Raw genomic sequence first — 27919 nt, 5'->3', positions numbered from 1 at the left:
GAGAGGGAGAGGGAGAGAGAGAGAGAGAGAGGAGAGAGAGAGTAGATTATGAAGACCTTTGAAAGCCAGAGAGTATTTTGTAGATTGTAAAGGTGAGGGTGAACCACTGGCATTTATCTGCATTTCAGGAAATTCACTTTGGCAGCTGAAGGGATGATAGATTGGAGTGGCGAAAAACTTGTGGCAACCAGCAGACTATTGCAACTCTAGGCATGAGGTGATTTGGGTTTGTTTTAGGGTGGTGGCAGTATAAAAAAATACCTTTTCATTCATACTTCAACCTCCCATGGTTGTTTCCTCAACTCACCTTTTCTTTTTCTTTTTTTTTTTTTTTAAAGCAATTGGGGTTAAGTAACTTGCTTAAGGTTACATTCTGTGTGAGTGCCAAGTATCTGAGGCCGGAACGGATCCCGGGTCTCCCCGGGGTTGGCGCTCTTACTGCGCTACCTGGCTGCCCTTCAACTCACCTTTTCAACTGAGAACCTTGTTTTATATTTTAAAGAAAAAATTGAGGCCATTTGCTTGAGAGCTCCCTCTTCTTTCCCTTCCTCGTCTCCTATCACTTGAATTCCTTCTGCCACTAAATCCTCCACCCCTATCTCAACAAAAAGAGGTAACTCTATTCCTTACCAAGGCAAACCACTCTATTTGCACAAGCAAACCCATTCTACCTTGTCTCTTCCAACAGACTGCCTTCTCTGTCAACCCCACTCTATCACTTATCTTTAATCTCCTCCTGCCTACTGGCTCCTTGCCTAGAAATATTTTTGTCTTCTCCATCCTCAAGAAATCTTCTCTTGATCCTTCCATGCCTGTTGTCATCCTATATGTCTTTTGCCACTTGTGGATATACTCCTTTCAAAGACATCTACAGCAGATCTCTCCACTTTCTCTTTTCTCAACTCTTTTTAACCCCCTACAATCCAGCGTCTGATTTCATCATTCCATTGAAACTGCTTTCTCCAAAATTATCAATGATCTCCTAATTGCTAGATCCAATGTTTTTTTTCCCTTAATCCTCATTCTTCCTAACCTCTCTGCAGTTTTTGACACCATTTATCATGCTCTCTGTCTTGATTCTCTCATCTCCAAGTTTTCAGGACACCATTTTCTCCTGGTTCTCCCCCTACCCATCTAAGTGGGGGTCTAGTGGCTAGGATTCAGACACAAAGGCCTGGGTTCTATTCCCTGGTCAGGGAACCAAAATATGATACAGTCTAGGGTTGTTAGGAACCCCCAAATCCAAGATTACTGGCGAGTATATGTAAATGAATTCTACCACTCAAGCCTTCTTTCAGTCTAAGTAGCAAGTTTATTATGACACCAGTTAGGTGGGTGAGATTCTTGGTTTGTGGCATTTGTGACACCAATACAAGGGGGGGGGCAGATTCTAAGATTCTGTGCAATTTAATGGGAGTAAGATTGATATTTTTATACAGAAAGACAGTGGGAAAATCTGGATGGGATTAAAGAGTGGTAAGTAACATGGAGTGAGCCAGGTGAAGACAACAGGAGTTAAGTGACTGGAGAGTCACAGTGAAAGGGCAGTTAAAAGAATTATTAACTGGGAAGGGCTGGATGCCTCAGGCAAATTCCAGGGATCTGGGCTGCTGAAATATATGGAAAAGTTCAGGAGCTTTTAGGGTTTGAGGTCCCATTCCCATCAGAAGCATTGCTATTCTAGACTCTTCGATTCAGTGTCCTGTACTGTTTCCATCTACCGTGTTTCCCTGATAATAAGACTTATCCTGAAAATAAGCCCTCCCCTTACTGTGTAAGATTCCTCTAAAATAAGCCCTCCCCCGAAAATAAGCCCTATTGAGATTGCTACTGTAGTGAAGGTGATCCCCTGCGCTACACGCTACATTATGGTACCCTCTGTATGCACCGCCCCCCCCCCCGAAACACACAAACGCATGCCGCGCTCTGAGATACATCCAATCAGAGCTGCAGCAGTGAGCGCGTCATCCTGTTCTTCCCCAGTGATTTGCTTATTGAATAAAGATACATTTTTTTGTTCACATTTACCTGTTTATTAAAATTGCTGTCAATGTTCATTAAAATAAGCCCTCCCCTGAAAATAAGCCCTCTGGTGTTTTTCTGTCCAAAAAAAATAATAAGACAGTGTCTTATTGTCGGGGAAACACGGTAGGTATGAGGGAAGATGATGGTTACAGTAGTGCTGGGGGTTTGACATTCCTGAGACATGCTGCTTCCTATCTCTCCCTTAGAGTATCTTTCTACTTCATGTCAGCCGGCTTGCCTGCCTTGTGAGTAGAAGTTGGTTGGCATTTGGTGAGCATGGCATGCTTCTTGCCCATAAGAGCTGGACAATGGCAGGATGATAAGCAGGACAGTGGATTGGGGGTGGGGTGGGGTACAATCAGTCCTAGTCTGCCAGTTGATGGCAGTCAGTCAGCAGATGGGGCCGGTGATAATGAAGATGAGTTCATTCTTTACAGTTATTTCTTCCCTCAATGATGGCTATGGGAGCTGGGCTTAAAGCAGGTTTGGTGGTTTGGGGGACAATGCTCTTTGGTTCAGAATACTGGGCTGTCTCCATTCATATCTAAAAGGGAGATAATGGTCAAGGACAGTGGTGGTGGGGTTTGACTTGCCTGGTACATGCTCCCTTCTATCTCCCCCTCTGCAGGTACTGCTGAATCTACAAAACAGCCAAGACACTGTGTCCTTCAAGAAAATGAGCTACTTATCCATAGACTATGACACACATGGAAGTGAGCTGAGTGATAGAAATATTAGTAGTAATCATTTTTTTTTATGAGCAATTGGGGTTAAGTAACTTGCTCAAGGTTACTCAAGGTTACACAGCCAGTTATTTCTGGGTGTGGTGCTAAGTGTCGGAGCCCGGATTCGATCCCCAGGTCATCCCAACACTGGAGCCAGTGCTCTTACTCGCTGAGTCACCTGGCCGCCCCCTAGTAGTAATCACTTTTAAGTTGGAGCCTATTATTCCTAGAGCATAAGGTAATAGAGGAGACAGCATACCACGCTTTGGAAGGATTTGATTATACTTCTGTTTCTGTTATATCTTCTTAGTAAATATTCCTTTATAAAAGGAATTCCTTTGTAAAAGTTGAATGATATCAATTGGTTTATTAATATTAAGGAGAGATCAATTGGTTAAAATTATAGTATGGCACTAATCACTGCTACTGACGATATTAAGGGTATTAACAGGCATTGGCAAATGAAATTGGGGAGAGCACACCAGAAAAGGGGCTACAGAATTTGCAGAGCCCCATTTCCTCCTCAAGAATACACACCAAGAACTGTGAGGGGAAGATGAAGGAAGAAAATGATGAATGAAAATTATATATTAAGCTCTTATTATATATCAAGTAATAAGCTAAGCACTGTGAATCCAAATAGAAAAGCAAGATTGGCTCTGTTCTTGAGAAGTATATGTATATGTGAATGATAAGAGTCAACCTTGCCTTTATAAACTAATCATTCTGAAATTTAAAAAAATTCTTTTCTTCCCTTAGGATTTGCAGAACCTATCCACAAAACAAAATGAAATAAAAACACACAAAGGAAGTCAGAATTGCAAGCTGTTGATAAGGTAAGCACAGATATTTTTCCTCAATCTTTACATGGAAAGATTTGATTCTATATTGAGTTTTTTTTTCCACTTTCCTCAATTCAACTTTAAGTCCTTGAAAACAGCCAGGAGGCCTTCTTTCTAATCTAGGCAAGATCAGAGGAATGGTGAGGTTTTTAGAGAAACGATAAGGTTGAGATTCAGAAGTTAGATAAATGTGGAGAGCTGAGTTATTTTGTTGCATGACTTGTAGATATTTGGTGCAGTTAAGGAAGAAGCCTTAGGGAAAGGCTTCTCTGAAACTGCCCAGATGTCATCTATGATTCTTTGTTGGTATGTTTTCCCTCAGATATTACTGTTTTCTGGTTGTGCCTACTATACTCAAAGTATAGTCCATATAGTCCATCTGTCCATAGCAAAGAGAGACTGATGAATATTGCTGGGTCATAGGCATCTCACAACTGAGTCATGTAAGTGAAGGTTTGAAGGTCAAGCTTGGTAGAAGTCAAAACCACTTCCACTCTTCTCAGGGTAAAGAAAGTAAAGTCATTGATAACAAGACTACCACCACTTCCAGGGCTGGAGATCAACATTCAGAAATATTGCTTGGTGAACTGCTTTTGAAAGTGCATGGTGAGGTAATGGAGGGGCCCTGTTCCTCTATCCTCACTTTCTAGACATTCTCAAATTAACTCATTCCTTCTAAATACTCTCTTCTCCAAGAATGGTATTAGATTGGAATTATATTTATCTACCACAATAAAATATCTGTAGTCTAGAGGTACAACAGGTTTCAAAGGCAAACATTTTCCTTGATCCCTTTCAAAAGGAAAGTATCGCTTAGATTACCAGTTTAGGTTCCTTCCACCCAATAATGATTACACAAAAGAAAAGATGACCATGGTGGGGTGGGCAGCTAGGTGGCACAGTAAGTAAAGCGCTGGCCCCAGAGTCAGGAGGACCTGAGTTTGGTTCTGGCCTCAGACACTTAACACCCACACAAAAAAACTAACCCTGCAACCCAGGGCAAGTTACTTAACCCCAATTGCCCTCCAAAAAGCAAAAAAAAAAAAAAAAAAAAAAAAAGATGACCACATATAGCTAGTACTTCTCTTTATCAGTTTAAATACAAAAATAGAAATTAGGTAAATTAAACAGATTTTAGATTAGAATAAAACATAAAAAAAATTTAAAAAGAGTTGTTTGGTTGGAAATGAGAGATCTCAGGTCAAGAAAGGAAAGAGATCTCACCAAGGAAAGTCTTTTCTAAGCACTTTCTAGTGTTTTAGGCATTGGGAATCAAGAGGCATGATGGAGGCCAGCTTCTTCCTATCTGTGGCTCCCAGACTTCCATTCTGCCCCAAACCTGTCTTTTGCCACAGTCTAGTCAGACTTCCTTCTCTTGAATGCCTTCCAAAGTGTGTACCAATTTTCTGAGTGCCCTGATTCACAAGAATCTCTCAGCTAATCAACAATCACATCCCTTTCAGTGTCCTATCAGCACTTAAGTGTTGGAGGGTGTAAGGGTTATGGGATTTAAAGATCTCCCATGCCCCATGGACGTGCTGACATAGCAGAGCAAGAGAAAGTGAAAAGCCGAGCTAACGGTCCTGCAGTTGGCAGTTGGCGGCGGTTGCCTTTTTTTTTTTTTTTGAGTTAGGACCCCTGCTGAGCACTGCCAGTGGCCGGAGCTGCTGGGAGCAGGACTTTCTGCTAAGGACTCCTGCTGAGGACTGCCAGGGGCCGGAGCTGCTGGGAGCGTGCTTCCAGGGCGCTGGGTGGTTGCTGTGAGTGGGGAGAGGAGGACCTTTGCCTGAGCTAGCCTGTTCTGTTTTAAAGGCTTGAGAATGTGGGTGCTTTCTACTTTATCTACCTGTGCCAATGTCATAACTACTCTGATGGCTTTCACTTTCTGGTTTTGGGACTCAGTCTTTTGATATCTTAATAAATTTTCTAGTTTATTTCCCCAAATGGCAAACCTGACGTATTTTGTGATGGATAATTATATCAGCATATTTGTAATCTCTATAGGCATTGTGAATATGGCATTGCTGATACAGAGGGTTGTTCCCCAGGAACCCCAGGTTTGGACAGAATTGGTGTTACATATAAGTATGTAAGTGACCACTATACTAAGAGTACTGTGTTGGTGCTAAGCTAGGTAGAAAGACAAAATTACATAGTCCTTGCCCTCAAAGAGCTTGTATTATAACAGAAAATTTAATATTTTGTGATTATAAAAGTTTTTTTTTCCAACAGCATCTATTGTTCATCTGAACTTCACAACTTTGTGAGAGAGGAGGTGCAAGTAGTCTAGAAGTCCCTTCCAGTTCTAGGATTCTGAGATACTAAGCTTCAAGACTCTTATGAAGTAAATCTGGGGAGAATGTAGGTGATGAGCACTGGAAAGAGAGATGAAAGGGGAATAGGAGAGAATAGAGTCAAGGAAAAGGAGAGGAGGATAGGGAGAAAACAGATGATCATGCACCTCTCTTGCTCAAAATTCTTCAGTGGCCATTACTGCATCCAGGTCCATCTTCAGTTGTCCTGATCTCTATCTTGCCACTGGACCCAGATGTCACTGGAGAAGAAAGTGAGACTGGTGACTGTGCACAGTCCTCCCTCATTTAAATCCAATTCACTTTCATGTTATGGCATCACCTCCCTGATGTCATGTTCTTCCAAAAGGAAGGACAAACAACATTGCTTCCAGGATCAAATACAAATTCTTGTGTCTGGAATTTCTGCCTTTCTAGCCTTATTTCAAATAATTTTCCTATAGCTACTCTACTCACATATTGGTCTTCCGGCTGTTCTCCTAAACTATTATATCTCATGTTTCTGCACATCTGCCTTGTGGCTGAAATGCAGATGGTCCTCATTTTTGCTTCTCTACTTCCCTAACCTTCTTTAAAGGTTCAGTTCAGTTGCCACTTCCTAGGCAAGCCCTTTCTTAATGCCCTTCCCAGTTATTAGTGCTCCTTCCTCCCTCTATTTAGCATTTATATATCCAGGTATATGTAATATCTTTCCATCTAAATATGGTCTTCAAGGATAACACTTGGTTTTGCCTTTGCAACCCAAATACCTGTACAACTCTTGCATTTTTTTGTGTCCCTAGTGCTTAGCACAGTGCTTGGCACATAGTAGATGCTTAACAAATGCTTATCAACTTAATGAGTAATGTTTATTACATTACTAGGGGGCAGCTAGGTAGTGCAATGTGCTGGGTTGGAGTCAGGAAGACCTGAAGTAAAATCCGATTTCAGACACTTGCTAGCTGTATGACCCTGGGTAAGTCACTTAACCCGGTTTACCTCAATTTCCTCACCTGTAAAATGAGGTAGAAAAGGAAATGGCAAACCATTCCTGTATCTCTGCCAAGAAAATCCCAAATGGGTTGACAAAGAGTACTCAACAACCTTTTACTGGGGGAAACAAGGTTAAGCACCAGGGTAAGAAGAATTGAGAGAGGATGAGAAGAATAAAGCTGAGAAGAATGTAAATGGGAGGCTGAGACTAGAGCTACTAAAACACCATTTCATCTTCTGTAAAACGAGGGTTTTGAGGTGCAACCATTTGTCAAATCCACTCCATTTCTAATCTGGTAAATTTATAAAGTTAATCTCACTTTACAAAGAGTGAAAAATTAAGGTTCAAAAAGATGTTCCCCACCCCCGAGGCACAAACACTGAAAGAACGCGGAAAATGAACACAATCCCCAGACCAATCTATGCGTCCACAACTCTGCCTCAGAAGGAAGGAGTTGGGAAAATGAAGAAAGAGCCAGGTTCTCAAGGAGGGGCCACTTCCTCCAGCCCTCTACCCTCAGGCCAAGGATTGCGTTAGCTTCGGCCGGGGCAGAGTGGGGCGTGGCGTGGCCTTCAGCCCGGCTGATCGAAGGCAGGACTTCCGGTCCTCCTGCTTTAACGGCTTCCGGCCTGTGCCGGAAGCCCCAATCTACGGCGGTCTCAGGGACAGCCGGACGCCCGGGACAGGAAGGTGAGATCCGGGATCTTCCCGGGGAATCCAGGATGTCCGGTCCTCTCGGCTCCGGGCGCGGGGCCTCCGCCCGACCTTCCCTCCGCCAGGCGCGGCGCGGGGGTCGCGTGGCGTTCTCCCGAGGCGCCGGCGGCCCCGTCCCATAACCGGGATTGGCCGCTGGGCTCTGGAAGGAAGACGGAGAACGAGATAGAGAGCGGTCCTGGGGATGCGGTGGGAGACTCCGGGGCGTGGCCGTGCAGGGGCGGGGCCGGTGGCTTGGACTGTCCACATGACTGAGGGCTTGGTCACGCTTCTGTTAATCACCTCCAGCCCCTACCCTGAGTGCCTGGACCTGGGGGCAGCTCGTGGTGCTTAGTCCTGAGTGATGCTATGTGGGTTTGCCTGCCTTGTTTGATCTGAGCAAAGAGTAGTAACTGGGGGAAGTTTGGGGAAACTAGGGCTGTTACTTTCTTTTGAAATCAGTTCGGAAGAGGATTTCGGTTCTTTTGTGGTCGCCTCCTCTGAAATGCTAAACTCCCCAAGTATTCTGAGCTAATTGACTCTGTAGCTTTTGCCGTGGGAAAAGGAAGGATGGGAGCTCTACTGTAAGTGTTTTAAGAGTTACAGTGTTTAACTGTAGGTTTCCTGGAGCTGGTTTGAGTTGTATGTTAAAACTTTTTTCAGGAGAACATTTAAAGCCCTAGATCTCTGCCAAAAAGAAAATATTTGAACAACTAAAAGAGGTGAAGCGCTCCTCAGGAGGCTGGCTTGATTCCAGTTTTCAACTAGAGGTACATACTTGAACTATATTTAAAAAAAAGAGCATTACACTTTTAAACAGATGTCATTTTATTTATAACTGTGGGATTGTCAGCCAGTTAAGCAAAAAAGCAGTGAATATTCAGTATGCTGGTACTAGACATATTATTTTTTGCTCAGCAATTTATGTGACTTAAATTTCTCAGTGGTTTTTGAAAGCTAAGTGCAGATAATGAATTTCATCAGTCTTAGACTTAAAGTACTAATTTTGAAGCCAGTGGGGTTAATGGAGCTATTGCAATCTCTACAGCACTCAAAATATATGTATTCTTTTTCATTTTAAGGCACAGAGCATGGAGAATGATGAACTTCCGCCAGAGGATGGGATGGATTGGAGTGGGGCTGTATCTGTTAGCAAGTGCAGCTGCAATTTACTATGTTTTTGAAATCAACGAAACTTACAACAGACTAGCATTGGAACACATTCAGCAACATCCAAAAGAGCCACAAGAAGGAACCACATGGACACATTCCTTGAAAGCTCGACTACTGTCTTTACCTTTTTGGCTATGGACAATTATTTTTCTAATCCCATACTTACAGATGTTTTTGTTCCTTTATTCTTGCACAAGAGCTGACCCCAAAACTGTGGGCTATTGTATCATTCCCATATGTTTGGCAATTATTTGCAATCGCCACCAAACTTTTGTCAAAGCTTCTAATCAGATCAGCAGATTACAACTGATTGATACATAAAAAGAACACTTTTCTTAAGTAATTATAAAACTACAAGTACTGTATCAAGTTTAATCATAAGACTGGGGTTCTCAAGTTTACAAAGGAAGTTGTGGTTGGCCTGAGCCTTTCTTTTTTGAAATGTGACTGAGAGGCAATTTTTTAATAATGAATTTTTAGATAGACAATGGTATACAGTGCTGCAATCATGCTAACTTCAACTAAGGATGTTCTTCAAATTTTCTTTGGAAGCAAGATCAAGTTGTTCCACCTAGAGCTTCTAGAGGACATACATCTGGACTCTGATTTTGTTTTATTGTGCAAGGAAACAATGATTCAGAAATCTTTCCTTTTGGCAAAAATGAGTAGATATGGACACTTCCTTTGTATTAAATGTAAAAAATTCCTAATATGATTATAAAATTTAAATTTTGCATAAGTATTTGGTTTCCTTCTCTTTAAATTTTACAAACTTCACAAAGATTTATTTTGTTGCATATAAGTAAACTGTTCTATCTACTTTCTAGGAATTTAGAAAGAATGGTGCATATAATATTGAACCGTTTTGATTTATAGAGAATTTGTTCTATTCATAAGAAAGGTAACTTTAGGATTCTATTTATTATTGATGGCTCTTAATCACTTCTTTGAGGGAATAGCTGAAACAGGTTTTAAATTCTGGAAGTTGTAGAGAAAGTGTAAGAATTATTCTCCTGTTCCAAGGTCAGAATTTCATTGCTACCTCAATGAAGAAAGATATCTTCTGGAAATCCAACAAAAGCACTGCATCATTAAATTATCAGACCACAATTGTTGTACCTCCTCTGCTCCTGTACTGAAGCTATTACTTAAATAGCTAATGTTTTCATGTTTAATAGCTTTCAGGATTTTTTGGCATTCCTGTTTTAGGTCATTAACAGCAGACAAAATTTTACACTGATGCATTTAAATTCCTAAGTACTTCAACAGTAGAAGTGTACGGCTATACCAGGAGCTAAGAATGGAAACTGTAGTGGATCTTTACTAATCTTGGATAAGTTGCTGAATGATGAAAAAATTACTTAGGTCTGCATCAAATCTGCATAGAATGAAGATCTGCTTAGAGAGCTGATTTTGTCACGCTTTCATCTGAAAGACTAGACAGGCATTCTACCTTAAGCACAATACCAAAAGTTAAGACGCTTTAATGTTTATTCACCAAATTGTAGTCTGCAGGTTGGCAAACTATGGCAGAAGGATCATGGAATATAGGCATTTGCTGATCAGTGTGCAGATCTAGCTACTAAAAAAAATTGCAGTTTTCAGTTTTTCAGATAGATCTGCTGATAAAAATCTTGTAATAAGGTGGAAACTTTTGAAAAACAAAATTTTAGCATTTAGCTGACCTTAAGAGATTAGTCCTATGATTTGGGGTGCTAATTTCATAAAATTACTTCAGTCATGTATAGCCCCTATAATGATTTTCTTTGTGATACACAAGTACTTAAAAAAAAGTATAACATAATCTAAGCCCTCAAGAAACTGACAATCTAGTTGGAGATAAGTTACACATGTGAAACATATGACACTATATTCAAGAACATACAAATGGTACAAAAAAGTACTATGGGAATTCAGGGAGGAGAGTGCCCTAATTACTGTCTAGAAGATGATTCTTTGACTTTAAATACATATAGCCATACCCCTTATTTTACAAACCATGACCAAGTCATTTATGATTACACTGGGTCCATAATATGGAATAAGCATAATGTGTTTTTGAATGTGTAAAATGTTTTTAAAGGCTGTTTTAGCAGCTGTTATCACATAAGATAGCTTCAACAAGCTCAAAACACATCTCTGGTTAATAACTAGATTTTTCTATTTTGAAAGTTTTTGACATATGGACCTGAATCTTGAATTTAGAGTTTAGGGTTTAACTACACAACTTTAAAAGTCTAGAACATTTTCTTTTTAAGGGGTCATCTAAGAATGATGTCACCCAATAAAATAGTTCTTTTATTGCTCATTTTTTGGGGTCTTTTATATTAAAGTTCTTCCTAGATTCCTTTTTGTGCCCCTATTTATTCTGAAGTTCTACAACAGGATGTAGTGGAAAGAAGGTTTTATTTAGATTGAAAGGACTGGGGATCGAATCCTGGCTCTGCTACTTATCAGTTTTCCATTAATTTAGTGCCTTCTAATATATCCTTTATAGATATCTAATATATCCTTCATAATCTGCCTTGACTATAGTCATATCCATACCAGATATGTGTAAAACTGGGGAAACATTCTTAGGATTTCTGGCTCTCTTTTTGCAAGCTACAGGCTTGAGAAAACTTGGACAACAACCTAACCTCTCTAGATTCAGTTTCCTCATTGGTTAAAAAGGGTTGGATTAGATCTAAGGCTCCTTCTATCTGATTCTAAAAATCTACAAAGGGTTTATTCTTGTATCCAGAAGACCAAGTAATCCTTTAATTTGTGCATTTTTTTTCATTTTAATTTGTGCATACTTTTAGACATATTGTCTAACAAATTTTAATTCTGGATCATGGTTCTGAATAGTTTTGAGTTATTTCCATATACTTAATGCTTTAAAAGCAAAACAGGAGTTTGAGAGAACAAGGTCATCTGATTGAGTGTACATTGTCTTTGGAAAATCTTGTGCAATGTTCTCCTGGTAGTTTGCTTTATCATCTTATTATCACTAAACAGCCTATTTGCCCATTCTAAGGGACTTCGGCAACCTTGGAAGGCAATTTAAAAAATTAAGTAGTCTAACCTAGCCTACCATAAACTCATTTATCTTAGATAAATAAGAAAGAGATTACTTGTAAGGCTATTTCAGCAGACATTAATTGTCAAACCTAGTTCAGTTCAACATCAAAGATAAAGATTTCATGAACTGTATTATCCTAATTCTTTTAGATCTTGGCCTTCTGAAATAACCCTTATGGATGTGCAAAATAACTAATATTCAAAGCACACCCTGGGTATTACTTTGTTTTGAGTTTAGAATCATTTAAATGCTTGACATTATATCTATACACCAAGACTGCCAAACTATGAAATAGGAAATCAGAATGAATAGATGAATGAGGTTTGAAGTTTCTAGTTCTAATACTCATGGAGTCTAAAGTGTAATAATAATCAGGGACCTTAAGATACTCACTTCAAGCTAGAAACATGCTTCCTCCTGCAATCTCTGTATAGGGTTCCACTTTCTAACAAATCTTTGGCTTTGGAGAGCACTTCTATTTAAAGCTATGATCCCAAAAGGTTTTTTTGCTGCCCCAAAGTGACCTACTATTTTATTAAAGATTTAAATAGAAACTCGCAGTCTACCATTCACTGTTTCCTGGACTGTATCTTAAAATAGAGGCAGTTTTGATCCTAAAGATCAGCTGAATACTAGAATAATATCTCAAAAGAAATTATAGCCTTAGCAGTTTGTGTACAGTGTATAAGCTCTTCATTATCAAGACTGGGGCATGCTGGTTCTTTGATACTTTGGATCTGTGACCTCATCAATATCAATATTAACTGATCACAATTTAACCTGTGCTATCCTGAATAACTTTTCTATGTTGTCCTGTAAATCCTTCATGAGAGGACCATCCAACATTCTAGGGGCATTAGTCTAGTATTTTTTGACATTGAATGGATACTAATGTAACACAAGACCTGTGTATTAGTTTTCTCTCACTCTCCTTGTGTCCAGCTCATTTTTTTTTCTGGTTACACATTTCTCTGTTGATATCCTTTATGCCTCTTGCACAGTTCTTTGTAATGTGTTGCAACATACTCATTACTACTCTACCCTTATATACCTCTCCACTATTCTTTGGATGACTTGCAAATTTAATTCTTTAGAGAATTTTCATTTATAATTAATTTATTAAAATGTGCAGTTTCCCTCTCCTGTTTAACTTTAGACCCCTCTGATTGTTCGTGTCCATTGTTTCTCCAAAATACATGTACTATTAAACCAACTCTATAGGTTGTCCAATCAACCATATATCATATGGACAATAGTCATTCTTCATCTATTTTTTACTATGTGGATAGTTAGGCCAAATTCTTAAATAGTTATGGATTTCATTCAGTGTTCCCACAGTGTTCTGGGGGTTTGATGTTATCAGCACAATGATGTCCAGAAACAGGAGCATTTGGAAGACCTCACTATCTAGTTCCTCTAGGGAGTCCATTTGGACTCTGCTGGATATCTTCATACAAGCATATAATTATGTTTTATGCCTTGTTCTTATAGTAAAAATCAGTCATCAACAGTTATCCATGTTGTTACTTTAAGAAATTTGTATGATTTTAACAGAAGCATGGGAGAAACCTTTTTGAAGAGCCTTTAATATAGTGATATACTAGGGGGGGCGGCTAGGTGGCTCAGTGAATAGAGCACCGGCCCTGGAATCAGGAGCACCTGAGTTCAAATCCTGCCTCAGACACCTAACACTAGCCCTGCCTCCTCAAAAAAAAAAAAAATAGTGATTTACTCCACTGAATCAAACTCTTTTTTTATAGTCGATGAACACTGGGATTGTATGTTCTCCATATCTTTTAGTCAGTTGTGTAACTATAATGATGTAGTCTGCCATAGATAATCATCTATAAAAGCATGCTTGTTCCCTTCTGAAATCTAATCACTATAATAGCTAGCATTTATATAAAACTTTAAGGTTTTCAAAGCATTTCACAAATATTTCCTTAGATCTTCATAACAACCCTGGGAGGTAGGTTCTATCTTCATTTTACAGAGAAGCTAAGTGAATTGCCCAGTGTCATACAACAAGTATCTGAGACTGGATTTGAACTCTGGTCTTCTTGAGTTCAAGTCCAATGATCTATCTGCTGTGTCACCTAGCTAATACAATGTTCTTGATGTGTGCAAAGATTATTTTCATTAAAAACCTTGCAGAGATGGTAAAGTAAACCTATGGGTTGGTAATGATCAATATTATCAGTTGTCTTTTGGGGGGTAATAATAAGTTACAAGATTTTTCTAAATCTTTTGTATCCTATCCACATATTGTGAAAATTGATCACTTCTAGCACAAAAATATTTCGTGTATGTTTGCTCTACTAGGGATTGGGAACCTGTGGCCTTGAGGCCACATGTGGCCCTCTAGGTCCTCAAGTGCAGCCCTTTGACTGAATCCAAAACTTCATTGAACAAATCCTCTTAAGAAAAGTATTTATTCTGTAAAACTTGGACTCAATCAAAAGGCTAAACTCAAGGACCTAGAAGGCTACATGTGGCCTAGAGGCCACAGGTTCCCCACCCATGAACTAGTCCATCTTACTTTTCCCATATTTATTTTCTTCAATGCCATTTCCACTTCCTCATATAGGACATTTGGGACTATATTAGATTCCAAACACAATAGCTACCCTAACATTGATCATAAAGTTTGTTATAAAAAAACTTTTACAATCTTCATTTCTTATACTTGAGGAAGTAGAAGAAAAAGGAATAAACGTTTTCACAGCGCCTCCTAAGTCCCATCTACTGTGTTATGCATTGAACAGACATCTCATCTGATCCCCTCTTGCTGTTGTCCCCATTTTATAGTTGAGGTAACTGAGGTAAACCAATTAAGTGACTTGTCTAAAGCCACACAGTCTTAGGCTTGGATTTGTACTCGGGTATTGCTGCCTCCAGGCCCAGTGCTCTATCCACTGGGCTCCTTAGCTGCCTCCATATTTGTTATCCTCTAGTCATTTTCATTTTTAAATATTCTCAGGATGGCTTTTTCTTGGTTCTATCTTTCACCAAGCTTTCTTTAAACTTGTTTTTCTTTCTTTTGTGTCTCACTTTTTCATGAAATGATATTGTAAACCATCTTCCTTTACCCACAAAATTTTACAGATGAATTTATGTTCTATAGCAATGTTGCCTTGGGCTGTCATATTTCTGTGCTCGGCAAGTGGACTAAATGTTTTCTGACTGGTTTCTAGGTTCTTTGGGTCTTCCATTATAGCAATTGATTTTATAGTTTAAATTTCTTTAGTAAATAGTGAATAGTGGCTACTTGTACTGATATCTCTTCTTAGGCCTATTTCTTTTTTGGCATCAATGATTTAAGTCAGTTGATTCACCTACACACTATACATTCTTGTTTTATTCTTCTAACAATTCTGGCCTCTGATTTAAAAAGTCAGTGATATAACTATACAGATGACTAATACAGAAATGCTTCCTATATCAGTAACCACCTGCTTCCTGTGATAAAACAGAATTTCAATTTTTTTCTAATGTTGTTTGGTGTTTGTCATATCTAGTGTCTTCCAACTCTTCTAGAAAAAAACATTCGTTATACATATAGGGGTAAGTCTTTGTTAATTTCCAAAAATCTCTGGCCTCTACTACTTGTTTGTATAATAATAATAAATCACTTTCATAGCTCTTTTAAGGTTTACCAAGTACTTTCCTTACAGTTCTTTGAGGTAGGGCATGATTCACACTTAAAGATAAGGGAGCTGAGTATTATAGTAATGGTTACACGCTTATGATCACACAGGTAGTAAATTGCACATCTAGGACTCCTTGAAATGATAAGATGCCTCTTCTTCCTAACCTATTCCTCTGGGAATAGCTACTCAATGTGCTCTCTTTGATGGGAAGGTTGTTTTTATTTTAAAATAAGGTCATAGAAAAAAAATTTTTTAAATAAAAAAATAAGGTTGTGGGAAGTTTAATTTGTTCGGATAATTTGTTTTCTTCATTTCCATTGTAATTTTTTTAGTGTCTATAAGACTTGCACTTGAAGTAAAAATCATGGTGGCTATTAAAAAAAAAAACCCAGATGTTGAAACTGGTCAAAAGCAACAAAACACCTATCTTTCAAAAGTTTATAAAATAGGGGCGGCTAGGTGGCACAGTGAGTAAAGCGCCAGGCCCTGTAGTTAGGAGGACCTGAGTTCGGTTCCGGCCTCATACACTTAACACCCACACAAAAAAACTAGCTGTGTAACCTTGGGCAAGTTACTTAACCCCAACTGCCCTCTAAAAAGCAAAAAAAAAAAAAAGTTTATAAAATACATAAACAGGCACAATTTACAAGAAACTGCAATTTAACAATAACTAGCATTGATATAACACCTACTATTTGCCAGTCACTGTACTAAGCCTATATAAATATTACCTTATTTGATTCTCACAATGTCGGGAGGTAGGTACTATTATCCCCATATAACAAATGAAAAAGATTAAGCAGAGGCAAAAATTTGCCCAAAGTCGTACAGCTATTAAAGTCTGAAGGAGTATCTGAACTCTGGTGTTTTTGACTATAGGCCCAACATCAATCTACTACATCAACCTAGTTGCCCCAATTTACTCTTTTCAAGTTACTGTTAGACAATTCCATAATCCAGCCTTCATCTATACTTAGGCACATAAAAATAATTATTGCTAAATAATTATTACAAGGGAATTTCGAGTCTTGTTTTCAAATATATGAGGATGATAAAGGTTTTCCTGGAGACTAAAAAGAAGCCCTTATCAATTAGTGTTTCACAGTTTGTGATCACAAAGACAAGATCTGGAAAGCTGCCAGTCTTACTGGTTGATGTGGGTCAAAAGTTGTCACTGAATCATTCTTACATTTCAATTTCTCTCCCCTACTTCTTACAAAGCCATGTGGCAAAGCAGAAAGAACAAAGGATTAAGAATCAAAAGTTCCCAGATTTTATTTCAGATCTGCCATTTATCACTGATACAACTATTTAATCAAAAGTATATGCTTTTTTTTTCTATAAGAAAATTATGGAAACAGATCATTCTGGAGCTACATTCCTTAGTAGTTTGCATGAAACCAATGATTTTTGTCCTAAGATTAATGACAACATGCACAATCTTAAAATAAGATGATTGCCTTATATCTAGTCTCTGATGGATACCAAGGACACAAAGACAATCATATTATGAAGGTCTTTTTTTTTTTTTCAGGAAAACATTTGAGCTGAAAGTTTCTTATTGTTTATGTATTCTTATCATTAGATCCAAAGGTTTTTTTATCCTTTGGTTGCAGACATTTCTAATCATAAAGTAGGTAGCAAAGTTCACAGATACTGTTCCTTTTAATCAGTTTTTAAAAGGCTGACTAAACAGCCTGTGTATTTTCCCTCTGGCTGGGCCATTTCCATTTGGTATTAAATATATCTGATGCCTCTACAAAATTCAACAGTCTGAACTTGATAGGATACCTTTTTTTTCTTTTAACCAAGAAAGCATTCATGAAAATCTTCACTTTGGTCATTACATGTTCAGGAAGTATTAAGGCAAGAGTTTATTACAGTTGGGGAAAACAGTGGCAGTTGAGTATATGTTGGCTGTAGTGCTATTGCCTTTAAAAGACACCTAACATCACTACTGCTTCCCTGCATTTTATGGGTTGTGGCCAACCTCCTCGAATTCCAGATGGACCGAGTTACTAGTTCTGCTGGCAACACTTCAGGACATTTTTCAAGTCAAATATGATGCCACAGGAGGGCCCAGGGGTAGGGAATGGGAGAATGGGGACATGCCACAAATTAAAAAGAAAATTTTTTTAAAGCTCAACTCAAATACTACCATGTGCATGAAACCTTCTGTGATCTGCCACTATAGGTAATAACTTCCTCATCTACCACCTCACATAACAGGGTTCTACACCCATGTACTTTGGTTATATTGTGAAATATCCATGTTTGTGTCTTGTCCCTCTCCTAGATTGTAAGCTGCACGCGGGCATGGTCAAGGAAAAAAACCAGTGAAATTCTCAAGTATGAATGATATGCTCATGGATATTTAAAAAAGAGCTGAGTCTTCTTCCTGACCTATACTTAAATGACATTGAAACGCTCTATAACTTTTCCAGCTATCTCTCAGGTAATTTGCTAATTTAAACCTTTTATCCCTAAAATATAAACTTGATAATTTGGAGTTATGGGTATTTACTACTTATACAAAACAGAACTTTGGATTACTATTAATTTATAACAATATGTGAAAGAAAAAAGGCAAGTGTGCATTCTGTACACACGCCAAATACTAACAAATTCTAACAGAATAGTTTAAGCCTATGAAGAAAATGTGGTTGGTTGTTTTTGTTGTTGCTTTGTACTTGTTTTTGAATTCTAACTTGGAAAACAATTGAAGGTATGTGTCTCCAGTGCATTCTCCATTCTCCATGATCTTTCAGAAGCATGTCTGACCATGTCACCTCCTGCTCAGAAAATGTCTGTGCCTACCTTTTGTGTTTCAGCAAAAATAAACATTTAAAGTCCCTCCCATTGTGGCTCAAACCTATTTCACATTAATCCCACACTACATTTCAGCCAAACCAGACAGCTTGCTTTTCCCCAAACTTGGCAGCCTCTGGGCCTTTCCACAAATTGTCTCTTATGAATAGAATCTGTGACTTCCTTCAAGGGTCAGCTCAAGTGCCAACATCCACACAAAATTTTTCCCGACTCCCTAATGGTCTTTCCATGTCCTCAAATTATCGTGTATTTACTTTTTTGTATGTTATATCCTACTGGAACATAAGCCTTCTGAGGGAAGAAGCCCTTTTTCATTTTTGTCTTGTATTATCCAGTGTCCTAAATGCCTTGCACATAGTAACCCCTTTAATAAGTACTTGGTGAATAAAATTGTTCTCACAAAATGAAAATTGTTTAAACTTATTCTTGGTATTGTTTCACATTTTTCCAGGAACGATTTTCTTCCTATGTCATCTTTTTTTGAAAAATAAAAATTGTGTTGATAGCTTAAATATTTCCTTGTATCCTGCTCCCTCATCCCTCCCAGACTGTCATCCCATATAACCAAGAATATTTTCTCAAAAATAAAAAAATTAGCAAAACTAATCAAAACAAAAAAAATCTGACAATATATGAAATATACCACACCCATGGATCCCGGGTGTCACCTTCCATCCTTCTTACCTATGAGTAAAGGAAGTGGTGGAGGGGAGATATTGTTTCATATCGTCTTTGAATCCAAGTCTGCACTTTGAAAAATTCATTTTTGTGGTTATTGGTTGTTTCCATTTTACACTGTTGTAGCCACTGTATATATTGTTTCCATGACTGTTCATCGATGTCAATTTTCTAATAGGTTTTACTAATAAACAAATAGTCTAGCTAACCAACTATGAACTGCAAAAAACTGTAAAAGTATTCCTGGCACCAGATCACAGTATTATATTCACTGAAGAACAAATATTTCTTTATATCAAATTAACTTTTAAAAATCTAATTTGCATTTAACTCATCTTGGTTTGCATTCTTCCAAAAATGGTCATTACATGAGTCGCATAAAATCTACATGGCTCATTTTTAGGTTCTATACTGGGCTTTCTCTCCTACAAAGGAAAAAAAAAAACCAGTTCTTGCTTGGCTAAGGTTGCAACACACTTCCTCTCAGAGAGATCATAAACTACAGGTGAAGAACACTGCATACTTGTCAGGTTCAGTACTGGAAGATTTTATTTCTTTGTTGTAGAGGTAGGATGTTGGAACATGCCTGATATAAAAAAACAAAATAATAAAATTTGAAAAAAAAATAGTTCTTGTTATTTCAGAGATCAACTTTTTCCCTCTTAGCTGTGGCCAAAGTTCATGTTTTCAGAGAAGCAAAGTTAGGAAATAAATGCTTAAAAAAAAATCTGGGTCATTGCTTCCATTTTCCATCAAATCTGTTTTTGTCTCTTAATTGAGTTTTGTAAAATTTATCTAAAACCTGTGCATTTGAGTTATACAGAATACTAGGTAATAAAACACAAATATTACTTCACTTCTCTCCTGGTCCAGCTCCTGACTCCAGAATTTTCTACCTTTTCACCATCAGCCTTTTCACCCTGGAGATGCCTCCATCCCTTCAGCTCCCTCCTGATTTGTGGGTTCCTGTTTGGGGCCATCATTTCTGGCCCTTATTCCATTCCCGGCTCCCCAGACTTTTCCCCATACCTCCTGTTATGTTACTCCTCCTCTTTTTTTCAGCTCTCATTTATATGTTTCCCACCATTAAGATGCTCCTTGAATGTAGGTATTTTTTTGGCTTCCATTTATATTCTAAGTACTTATTAGATGGGTATGTGTGTATGTATATATAATCTTTAGTGAGATGTAGCCTTCAAACACATGTACTAGACAAAGTCAGAACACTGGAATTTGCAGAAATAAATTTGTATATTTCTTTAAATATAATGAAATATATCTTAATTCTACGAGAACAAGGACATGCTTTTTTGCTAAAAGATTATTTGCAAAAAAAAAAAATTACTTGCAATGAAGAATGTTTCATTATGTTTCAATATAATTAGGTTGACTTTCCATTCTTTTAAAGTAAGTCTAACCACAATTTCTAAAAAAAAAAATTATTCTGAACCATTTAAAAAAGGCCTTTTATAATTGGTATTATTTTGACTCTTATGTAAGAGCACTTAGCAGCAAGTAAAAGTGCCAAGACAAACAAACCTGGAGAGTTAGCTGAAGAAAGGTATGTGATTCTAGCAGCTTTATCTATTCTTTGGGTATAGATTTCAGAACATGTTAACTCACACCTGGCTACTCACATTTCCTAATTAGAAAAACAACAGGTATAATAGCTTAAATTATTTGGTTGCTCTACCACTCCCACCTAGACTGACCAATGATTTTTCAACTCTTAATCTGTAAGCTGAAGGAGGAAAATGTACTTAATAGACAAATGTATTGTTCTAACACAAAAAAGATACTTATTTCCCTGTCTTGGTGGACTTTGACCAAGATAAGGGCCTGTTTCCTGACATGTAAAGTAAAGGCTGGTGGTCATCTTGGGTAACCATTTAGCTTTCAAATCCTATAATTTAAAAAATTTCATTTCATTTCTTCATATATGCTTTGCATGACTGCCATAACTAAACCTAAGTCACGTTAAGATGCTTTATTCAATCTCCAATATTAAATTATTGATTATGTTAAATCTGAAACTGACAGTTTGAAAAAGTGTAATATAGTGTTTATTTCTTAGTTGTGTTTCACACACACACACACACACACACACACACACACACACACACACACACTGAAAACAGTTCACACCCATATATTCCAAAGACCTCATTTGTGGCTTTTTTAATTTATAAAATTTCGGCATAGAAATATACCCCATCAGGCTTTTACAATATAGTACTAGCTTGATCTTTCTTAACGAATGAGCTCTTGCAAAATCCACAACTCAATAGTTATAACAGCTGTCTCTGGCAGCTGAGAAGTAACGGTAGAAGAAATTTATATCCCCTAAATATATATATGTGTATGTCCTAAAAGCAATTTTATGGAAGTATTTAATCACAAGACGTAAGTCAATAAGGAACGCAGGATTTTCTTCTGTCATCCAAAGATTTCCCCTTTTCTTCATTTCTCAGTTCCCTTTTCCTTCCACTCAGTCTTCTAAAGTCCTGTCATTCCTATATTAGTAGTTAAGCTTGAATCTTGCACAAGCTCAGCTCTTTGCGATGTGATCACTCACAAACCATGACATAACATGTTCTTTATACATAACAAAAGCAACAGCTAGAAGATGCAGATATACCCTCCCTAACATCATTAATTGGTTCCACACAAACATGATGATGGATAAAAACATTATAGTCTCAGGTATTTCACAACATTAGAGTAGGGTTTGGTTATAACATTGTCACCATGGAACATTGTTCAAATTTAACTTATTTTGTAAAAAAAAAAAAAAAATAAGTGTGTGTATGTAATGTTAAATTGCTACTTGGGATGATTTTACAGATCATGTGAAACACAGTCGGGTTCTTTTTAATTTAAAATTTATATTACAGTGCTTCACAATATGGATCTAGCCTAACTTTGCAGGTAGATCATTTGACTCCCCACTCTTGCATCTTTTGTTCTAACTGAACTGGCCTACTTTTTCTTCCCTATAAGCAGTATATCATCTTCTCTCTCTTAGCATGGGCTATCAGTCCCTGTGCTGGGAGAACGCTCCTTCATCAGTTCCCACTCTTGAACCTTTAGCTCACCTTTAAGGTACAGCTTAAGGGCCACCTCCTTCAAGGGGCCTTTCCTTACATTCCTGGTTGTTAGTCTACTCTTCTTTCCCTCAAAATTATTTTGTATATGTGGAGCCAATGTGGTATAATGTTATGAGAAATGATTCTGAAATCAGAAGACCTGGGTTCAAACCCTGCAGGTTATGTGTATGACTTGAGCAAGTTGCTTAATTCCATTAGGACTCAAATCTGTAAAAATGAAGAAGTTGGCTCAGATAGCTTCTTCTGTATCTGTCTGTGTTATATCTCCTTGGTAGAATGTAAACTCCTTGAGGGCAGGAACTGTTTAATTTTTGTATCCTCAGTGACTAGCATCTAACAGGCACTTAATAAATGTCTGCTGATTGAATCATATCCTCACCCAAGAGGTCTGCTTTTATTTTCAAATATTCATAATTTTTTTGTTGGCAATACACAGAAAAAAAAAAACATTTTCCTTTGACAGAGTAACCAAGAAGGTAAAAACAGATGCATTTCCAAAATCAAGTACAAATTTTGCAAGATCTCAATATATACCAAATATTTATATCAAGATTTAGCCAAAGTTTTTTACTCCAAAACTACATTCAAGATTATTGTCAAAATGTAAGGGTTTTATCCGCTTTGCAGGTGGTCCAGATGAGTAAATTTTGCTATGAGTGTTACTTTCTTCATCTTCAGCCTCATCGTCTTCACCTTTTAAAATAACAAATATTTGTTGCATGACAGTATTCTTAAAGGATAGCTGAAGGGGTTGATAATGAGACCAAAGGAGATAATATACATAAAGTGTTTTTAAAATTACAAAGCATTTTATAGTGTACATTTTATTTATAGTGTACTACGAATTATTTCACTTCTGGGGTAAAAACACGCACATATTATTACTTGAGGTATTAAATTTACTTCCTTTAAATCTATGAAGTAAATAATCCAGCAATGTCTAATTCTATTCCTGAATTTTAAAAACTGTTATTCTGTACAAATATGACACTATTAACCTGTTGTTGACAGAGGTGTTCTCCCCCTGATTTTTCAAGTAGGGTAGTAGTGGTTCTTGCCCTTATGATTGATAGCCAACAGCATACTATTTTAAGAAGTTAGGAACAGAGTTTGAAGCTATGAACCACAGCTGCTTCCCACCTGGTTCATTAGCCAAATGATACAAGGATGTAAGCTATCATCTTGGTCTCAGTATCATGCCCCAATAGAGCTAACCAACCTACGGTACTATCATTGATTTGTTTTTCTGTAGTGTCCAACTCTTCATGACCCTGTTTGTGGTTTTCTTGGCAGAGATACTGGAGTGGTTTGCCATTTTCTTCTCCACTTCATTTTACAGATGAGGACACTGAGGCAAACAAGGTTAAGTGACTGGCCCTTCGTCACACAGCTAGTAAGTGTCTGACGCCACATTTGAATTCAGGAAGATGAGTCTTCCTGACTCCAGGCCAGGCATGAAATCTAATGAGCCACCTAGCTGCCTTAACAGTAATATTACTAGCAATAGTAATAAATATCTTTGAGATACTATCCTTTAGCTAACTTAAATTGCAGTCAAAAGGAATGAGGCTTGTCAGGTGAAAGCTTCAACCCATATTACTATTCAAAATGTACAACTGGAATAAATATTTACCTATCTATACATAAAAAAAAATTTACTTGGCCATATGTCATTCTATAAGCAAATTCTATAATGCATAGAAAAAGAGATGGACTTTTATGCTCTTATACTTCCAACTTCTAAATACCATAAGTAAGACCAAGTACTAACAGACAACTCAGATTTTATCTGCCTAATTATCTCACTAAATTCAATTTAAGAATTTAGATTTGAAGATGTCAGGATAGGGGATACAAGTAGGGAAGAGCACCATAATCATTCCTCATATATTTTTAAGTGGCTTATATATGTGTGTGAAATAATACTAATAATAATAAGTGGTAATAGCTAAGCACCTAACTAGTATAATATACATACATGATCTTTCTTGATCTTCACAGCAACCCTGTGATATAAGTGCTATTGTTAGTTTCATGAGAAAACTGAAGCTAAGAGAAGTTAAATCACTTACCCAAGGTGACATAATAGTAAATGTCTGAGGCAGGACTCTAATGTCTGAGGTAGTCACTTTAAACCACCTACCTATCTCGAAGTAAATAATATGTACTACTGGCATCAGGCAAAAAAAAAAAATTACCAGACTTGGGCACTAAGTTCAACCGCAAAGAACAGTGCCTATATGACATGGGTGAGCTATTTAAGTATTGGTGCCTCAGTTTGCCCATCTATAAAACAGATATGCAAGACATTTCCACTTAAGCCTTTCTCTTCTTGGTGTGCATGTGACCTTCAATTTTTGAAAGCGAGCACAAGCTCAGGCAAGTGCTAACAAGCTGGAAAGATTTCAAATAAGGGCATGGCAAGGACCCCTTGTGGGTGGGCCAGCCTTGCTACATTCAGAGAGATTTATCACTGCATAATTTTTTTTTCCACTACAGCAACCAGTAAAACTGTCTACTAGGGCATGGAAAGAGCTGTGTGCCAACACTAACAATATTATCGATTTTTTAAAGTGTTTTTTTTTTTTTAAGTATTTCAGTGTATTGGAAAGAGCCGGATTGAGAGTCAGATGATTTGGGTTTGAATCTTGGCTCTGCAACTACTAGTGTCAATTTAGACTGGTCACTTCTGCTCTCTAGATCCCTTTCCTAGCTGGTAATATAAGTAAGGGGTGGTGTGCATAACTTTGAAGGTCCCTTGCAGCTAAGTCCAGTCCACTACTTAGATACTTTTCTCAACATAGAAAGTTGTTGTACTGAGCATCTACTAAGGTACAATAGTAAGGAGAGCATCTACACTTCAACATAGTAGATGTTCTAAGTACCACACTTTCTTTACCTTAGTAGATGCTTAGTAAAGCAGGTTTGTAAGGTGGGAAGTACTTAGCTGCTCTAAGAACCACTCCGCACCACAGCAGAAGCTCTGAATACTACACTTCACCATAGTAGATGCTCAAAAGTACTACACTGGACCACAGAAGATATTCAGTAAAACAGTTTTATATAGTGGAATGAGCAAAGGCTTTAGTCAGAGATAGCTTTAGTCAGGGTTTGAGTATCCTCTGCCACCTACTAGCCGTGTGACTCGGAGCAAACAATTTAACCTTTCTGAACCTCGGTTTACTCATCGTTAAAAAACAAAATGGGGATAACACCTGCACTTCCAACTTCCCAGGGTTGTCCTAAGAAAAGTGTTTAAGGAAATCTAAAAACTTTCTTATTTTTTTTTCCAATTATAGCTATTTTTTCCTCCATAGAATGGACATACATGCCTCAAGGGACAAAAGAAACCCGACTAAATGTAAGTGCAACATTAGGTGAGTTTAGGCACAAGAGAAGTCGAGGATGGAAGGGGCCCCTCCAACATTTTTGAGTCGGAATTCTAAGCCCACCCTTCTCTCCTTGGGCAGCCACTTCCCACAAGACCCCATCCTCCAAGGTCAACAACTCCACCAAGCAGCCTTCCGGGGACGTGCAACAGAAGGGAGCTCAGCCCAGCGTCAGCCTCCCTCTCCCTCTCCCCTTCCCCCCCCCCCCCCCATCGCACAAAGAGCCCCGCCCAGGACCCCCGCCCCCGCCGTTGCTAGAGCAACGGTGCCGCCGCAACCGCCGTCTTAGCTCACCCTCCGAGGCTGAGGCTGAGGTGGAGCCTCTAGCCGCCGCCGGGTCCTGCGCCTCTTTTCCTTCCACAGTTTTGAGGAGCTCGGTCACCTGCTCCCTCATCTGCGCCAATCCCGAAAGCAGTCCCTGGAAACGACCTGACTCACTCGGCCCCTCGCAAGTTATTCGGAGCCGCTGCTGCTTCCCGTCTCGTCCCACAAACTCTCCCAGAAGCTCCATGACGACAGTTCTTCAACTGCCCGCCATCAAGGCGACCCGGAAACGGAAGCGGCCGCTGCCACTGCCGCTGTCTCAGCCACAAGGGGGAGAGGAGTGGGGAGGGCGGGAGAGGAAAAGGGGAGGGGATAAGCGGGAAAAAAAAAAAAAAAAGAAGCCTTCGCATTCTGCGCCTCCCGCCTCTCCTGAACTTCCGTTTCCGCAGTTGGCCTCTCCGCTCTCCCCCCCAGCTCCCCTCCTTCGCCTCGCAGCGCTTTGATTGGTTTTGGGAGGCGGAGGGGCGGGATTCCGCCATCTCCAGCTACACCCCTCGCGCGCAGTTTTCCCGCCGCCCCCGATGTTGAGCCCAGGGCCTGCCGGCTGACAGTTGAGTATGGCGGGAGCCGAGCGGGGCGGAGGTCGGCCGGCGGAGCAGGAGCCCGTGGTGTCGTTGGTGGATGTGTTAGAGGAGGATGAAGAACTGGAGAATGAGGCCTGCGCGGTGCTGGGCGGCAGCGACTCCGAAAAGTGCTCCTACTCCCAGGTGGGCGGGGGGGGGGGGGTGTGGGCGGAGGGGGGGGGCGCCGGGGTTGGGGGGCTCACGGCCCCCTGCCAGGCGAGGCCCCCCCGCCCCCCCCCCTTTGCCCCTGTGACCCCCCCCCCCCCACCCCGGGGCTCAGTCTGGGCTCCTTAGTCCCCGGCCTATTTTCCCCTTCTAGGAGCTCCTCCTTGTATCCCCCTGGATCCTGCCATTCTCACTCCGTCCTCCACGCGCCTGTTTTTGGCTCCTTCTCTGCCCCGAGAATCTCTGTTTCCCAGCCCGTTCTCTTCACGGAGATTTCCCCCCCCCCCCTTCTTTGCCTGTTCACCTCCCCTTTAGGAGCCCTTACCTCCGTACTTGACCTCCATCCTTCAGAATCCTCTGCCCTTCTCCTCCCTCCTTGGTCTCCGGGATTCCCCTCACCAATTCCCAACGCGAACTCCCATTCCCAACCTGCTTCGCCCTTCCCAGTCTGTCTCCCTCATTTCCAACCCGACCCTCCCATTCCCACTGTTTACCCAACTTCTCATTCCCAATCTTCCCCTTTTTCCAGTCTGTCTCCTTCATTCCCAGCGTGCTCTCCCATTCCCAACTTGTTTCCCATTCCAGCCCGACCCCTTCATTCCTATCCTTCCCCATTAGCAACCTGTCTCCCCCACTTCCACCCTGACCCCGCTTCCACTGACTGATCTCTGCATCCTGGGCAGGACCGCCCTTCTTTCTCTTTTAAAGGCTTTCCTGCCTTTCAGGGTCTTTAGCCTGTCCCCCCCTCCTTGAGATCACATAGTCTGTTAGCTGTTACCAAGCTACGGTGTTCCCGGCACTGTACTAAGAGCTGAGGAAATGAAGGAAAGAAAAAACAGCCTGTTGCCCTCCAAGGACATCACACAGTCGGATTGCTTTTGACCTTCTAAGCTAAGGATGGTCTTCTGCCTTTGCCGCTCAGCACAATGCCTGGAACTTAGTAGGCATTTAAAAAATAAATGCTTGTTGGGCTGAGACAATTTGTAAACTACCCAGCACAAACAAGATAAATACTGGATAAAGTACAAATAATCTCCCGGGAAGATACCAGGATTAAGGGGATCAGGAGAGGCTTTTTTCGGTAGGTGGTTATTTTAGTTTGAATTCTTGAGACTTGCAAAGAGAGCGTCCTAAGCCTGAGGGGATGGCCGGTGACATTTCTCGTCTCTCCTCTTCCTAGCATCCCCTCCCATACTTCTCAAGGTCCCCTCATTCCCTTTCTGTATCCCCCCACCCATTTTTGGCGCATCATTCCTTCTCACGACTTGTATTGCCTGCGGAAGGCTTCCTTTTTTGTGGTTTGCCCACCCCATTCCCTTTCTTAGGTAGGGTGACCCTGTCCCCCCACTCACCTTCATACCCCTCAACATTATCTTCTCGACTGCCTTTCCCCCCCCAATCACCCTT

At 39.5% G+C, this 27919-nt stretch overlaps 3 protein-coding genes across 10 annotated transcripts in view; 2 read left to right on the top strand and 1 right to left on the bottom strand.

Moving 5' to 3' along the window:
* The window catches only part of LYSET (lysosomal enzyme trafficking factor), a 389296-nt gene extending 379811 nt beyond the window's left edge, over window positions 1–9485 (top strand). Inside the window, exons 1-3 of one of the 6 annotated variants that reach the window (XM_069086038.1) lie at window positions 7519–7567; window positions 8234–8340; window positions 8653–9485. In XM_069086038.1, coding sequence (XP_068942139.1) covers window positions 8669–9064 — 396 coding nt within the window. In that variant the 5' untranslated portion in view covers window positions 7519–7567; window positions 8234–8340; window positions 8653–8668 and the 3' untranslated portion in view covers window positions 9065–9485. The other 5 variants (XM_069086040.1, XM_069086039.1, XM_069086041.1 and 2 more) reach the window with 5 other exon arrangements.
* UBR7 (ubiquitin protein ligase E3 component n-recognin 7) overlaps window positions 1–27919 on the top strand; it is a 442484-nt gene that overhangs the window by 379817 nt on the left and 34748 nt on the right. Inside the window, exon 2 of one of the 3 annotated variants that reach the window (XM_069086029.1) lies at window positions 26305–26491. In XM_069086029.1, the coding sequence (XP_068942130.1) occupies window positions 26342–26491 (150 nt within the window). In that variant the 5' untranslated portion in view covers window positions 26305–26341. Of the gene's footprint in view, window positions 1–26224; window positions 26492–27919 lie in introns of those variants that run through there. The other 2 variants (XM_069086030.1, XM_069086028.1) reach the window with 2 other exon arrangements.
* On the bottom strand, window positions 21115–26059 carry GON7 (GON7 subunit of KEOPS complex). The gene is made up of 2 exons (XM_069086043.1): window positions 25755–26059; window positions 21115–22764 (listed from the first exon to the last, which is right to left on the bottom strand). Exons 1-2 carry the CDS (start codon window positions 25969–25971, stop codon window positions 22625–22627), a joined length of 357 nt encoding a protein of 118 aa, XP_068942144.1. The 5' UTR covers window positions 25972–26059; the 3' UTR covers window positions 21115–22624.

Source organism: Petaurus breviceps, unplaced genomic scaffold (assembly GCF_028583685.1).
Source record: "Petaurus breviceps papuanus isolate PSGF00001 unplaced genomic scaffold, PetGlider_PUasm1.0 177, whole genome shotgun sequence".
In the NCBI taxonomy this organism is placed as follows: Eukaryota; Metazoa; Chordata; class Mammalia; order Diprotodontia; family Petauridae; genus Petaurus; species Petaurus breviceps.
The sequence above is the reverse complement of the archived record's forward strand: the minus strand, read 5'-3'. Positions and strand labels throughout refer to the sequence as shown.

Coding starts and splice junctions, on each gene's coding strand:
- GON7 (XM_069086043.1), bottom strand. CDS start 25,971: ATGGAGCTTCTGGGAGAGTTTGTGGGACGAGACGGGAAGCAGCAGCGG. Junction 22,765..25,754: donor CTCAGCCTCAGCCTCGGAGG/GTGAGCTAAGAC, acceptor TTATTTTAAAAG/GTGAAGACGATGAGGCTGAA.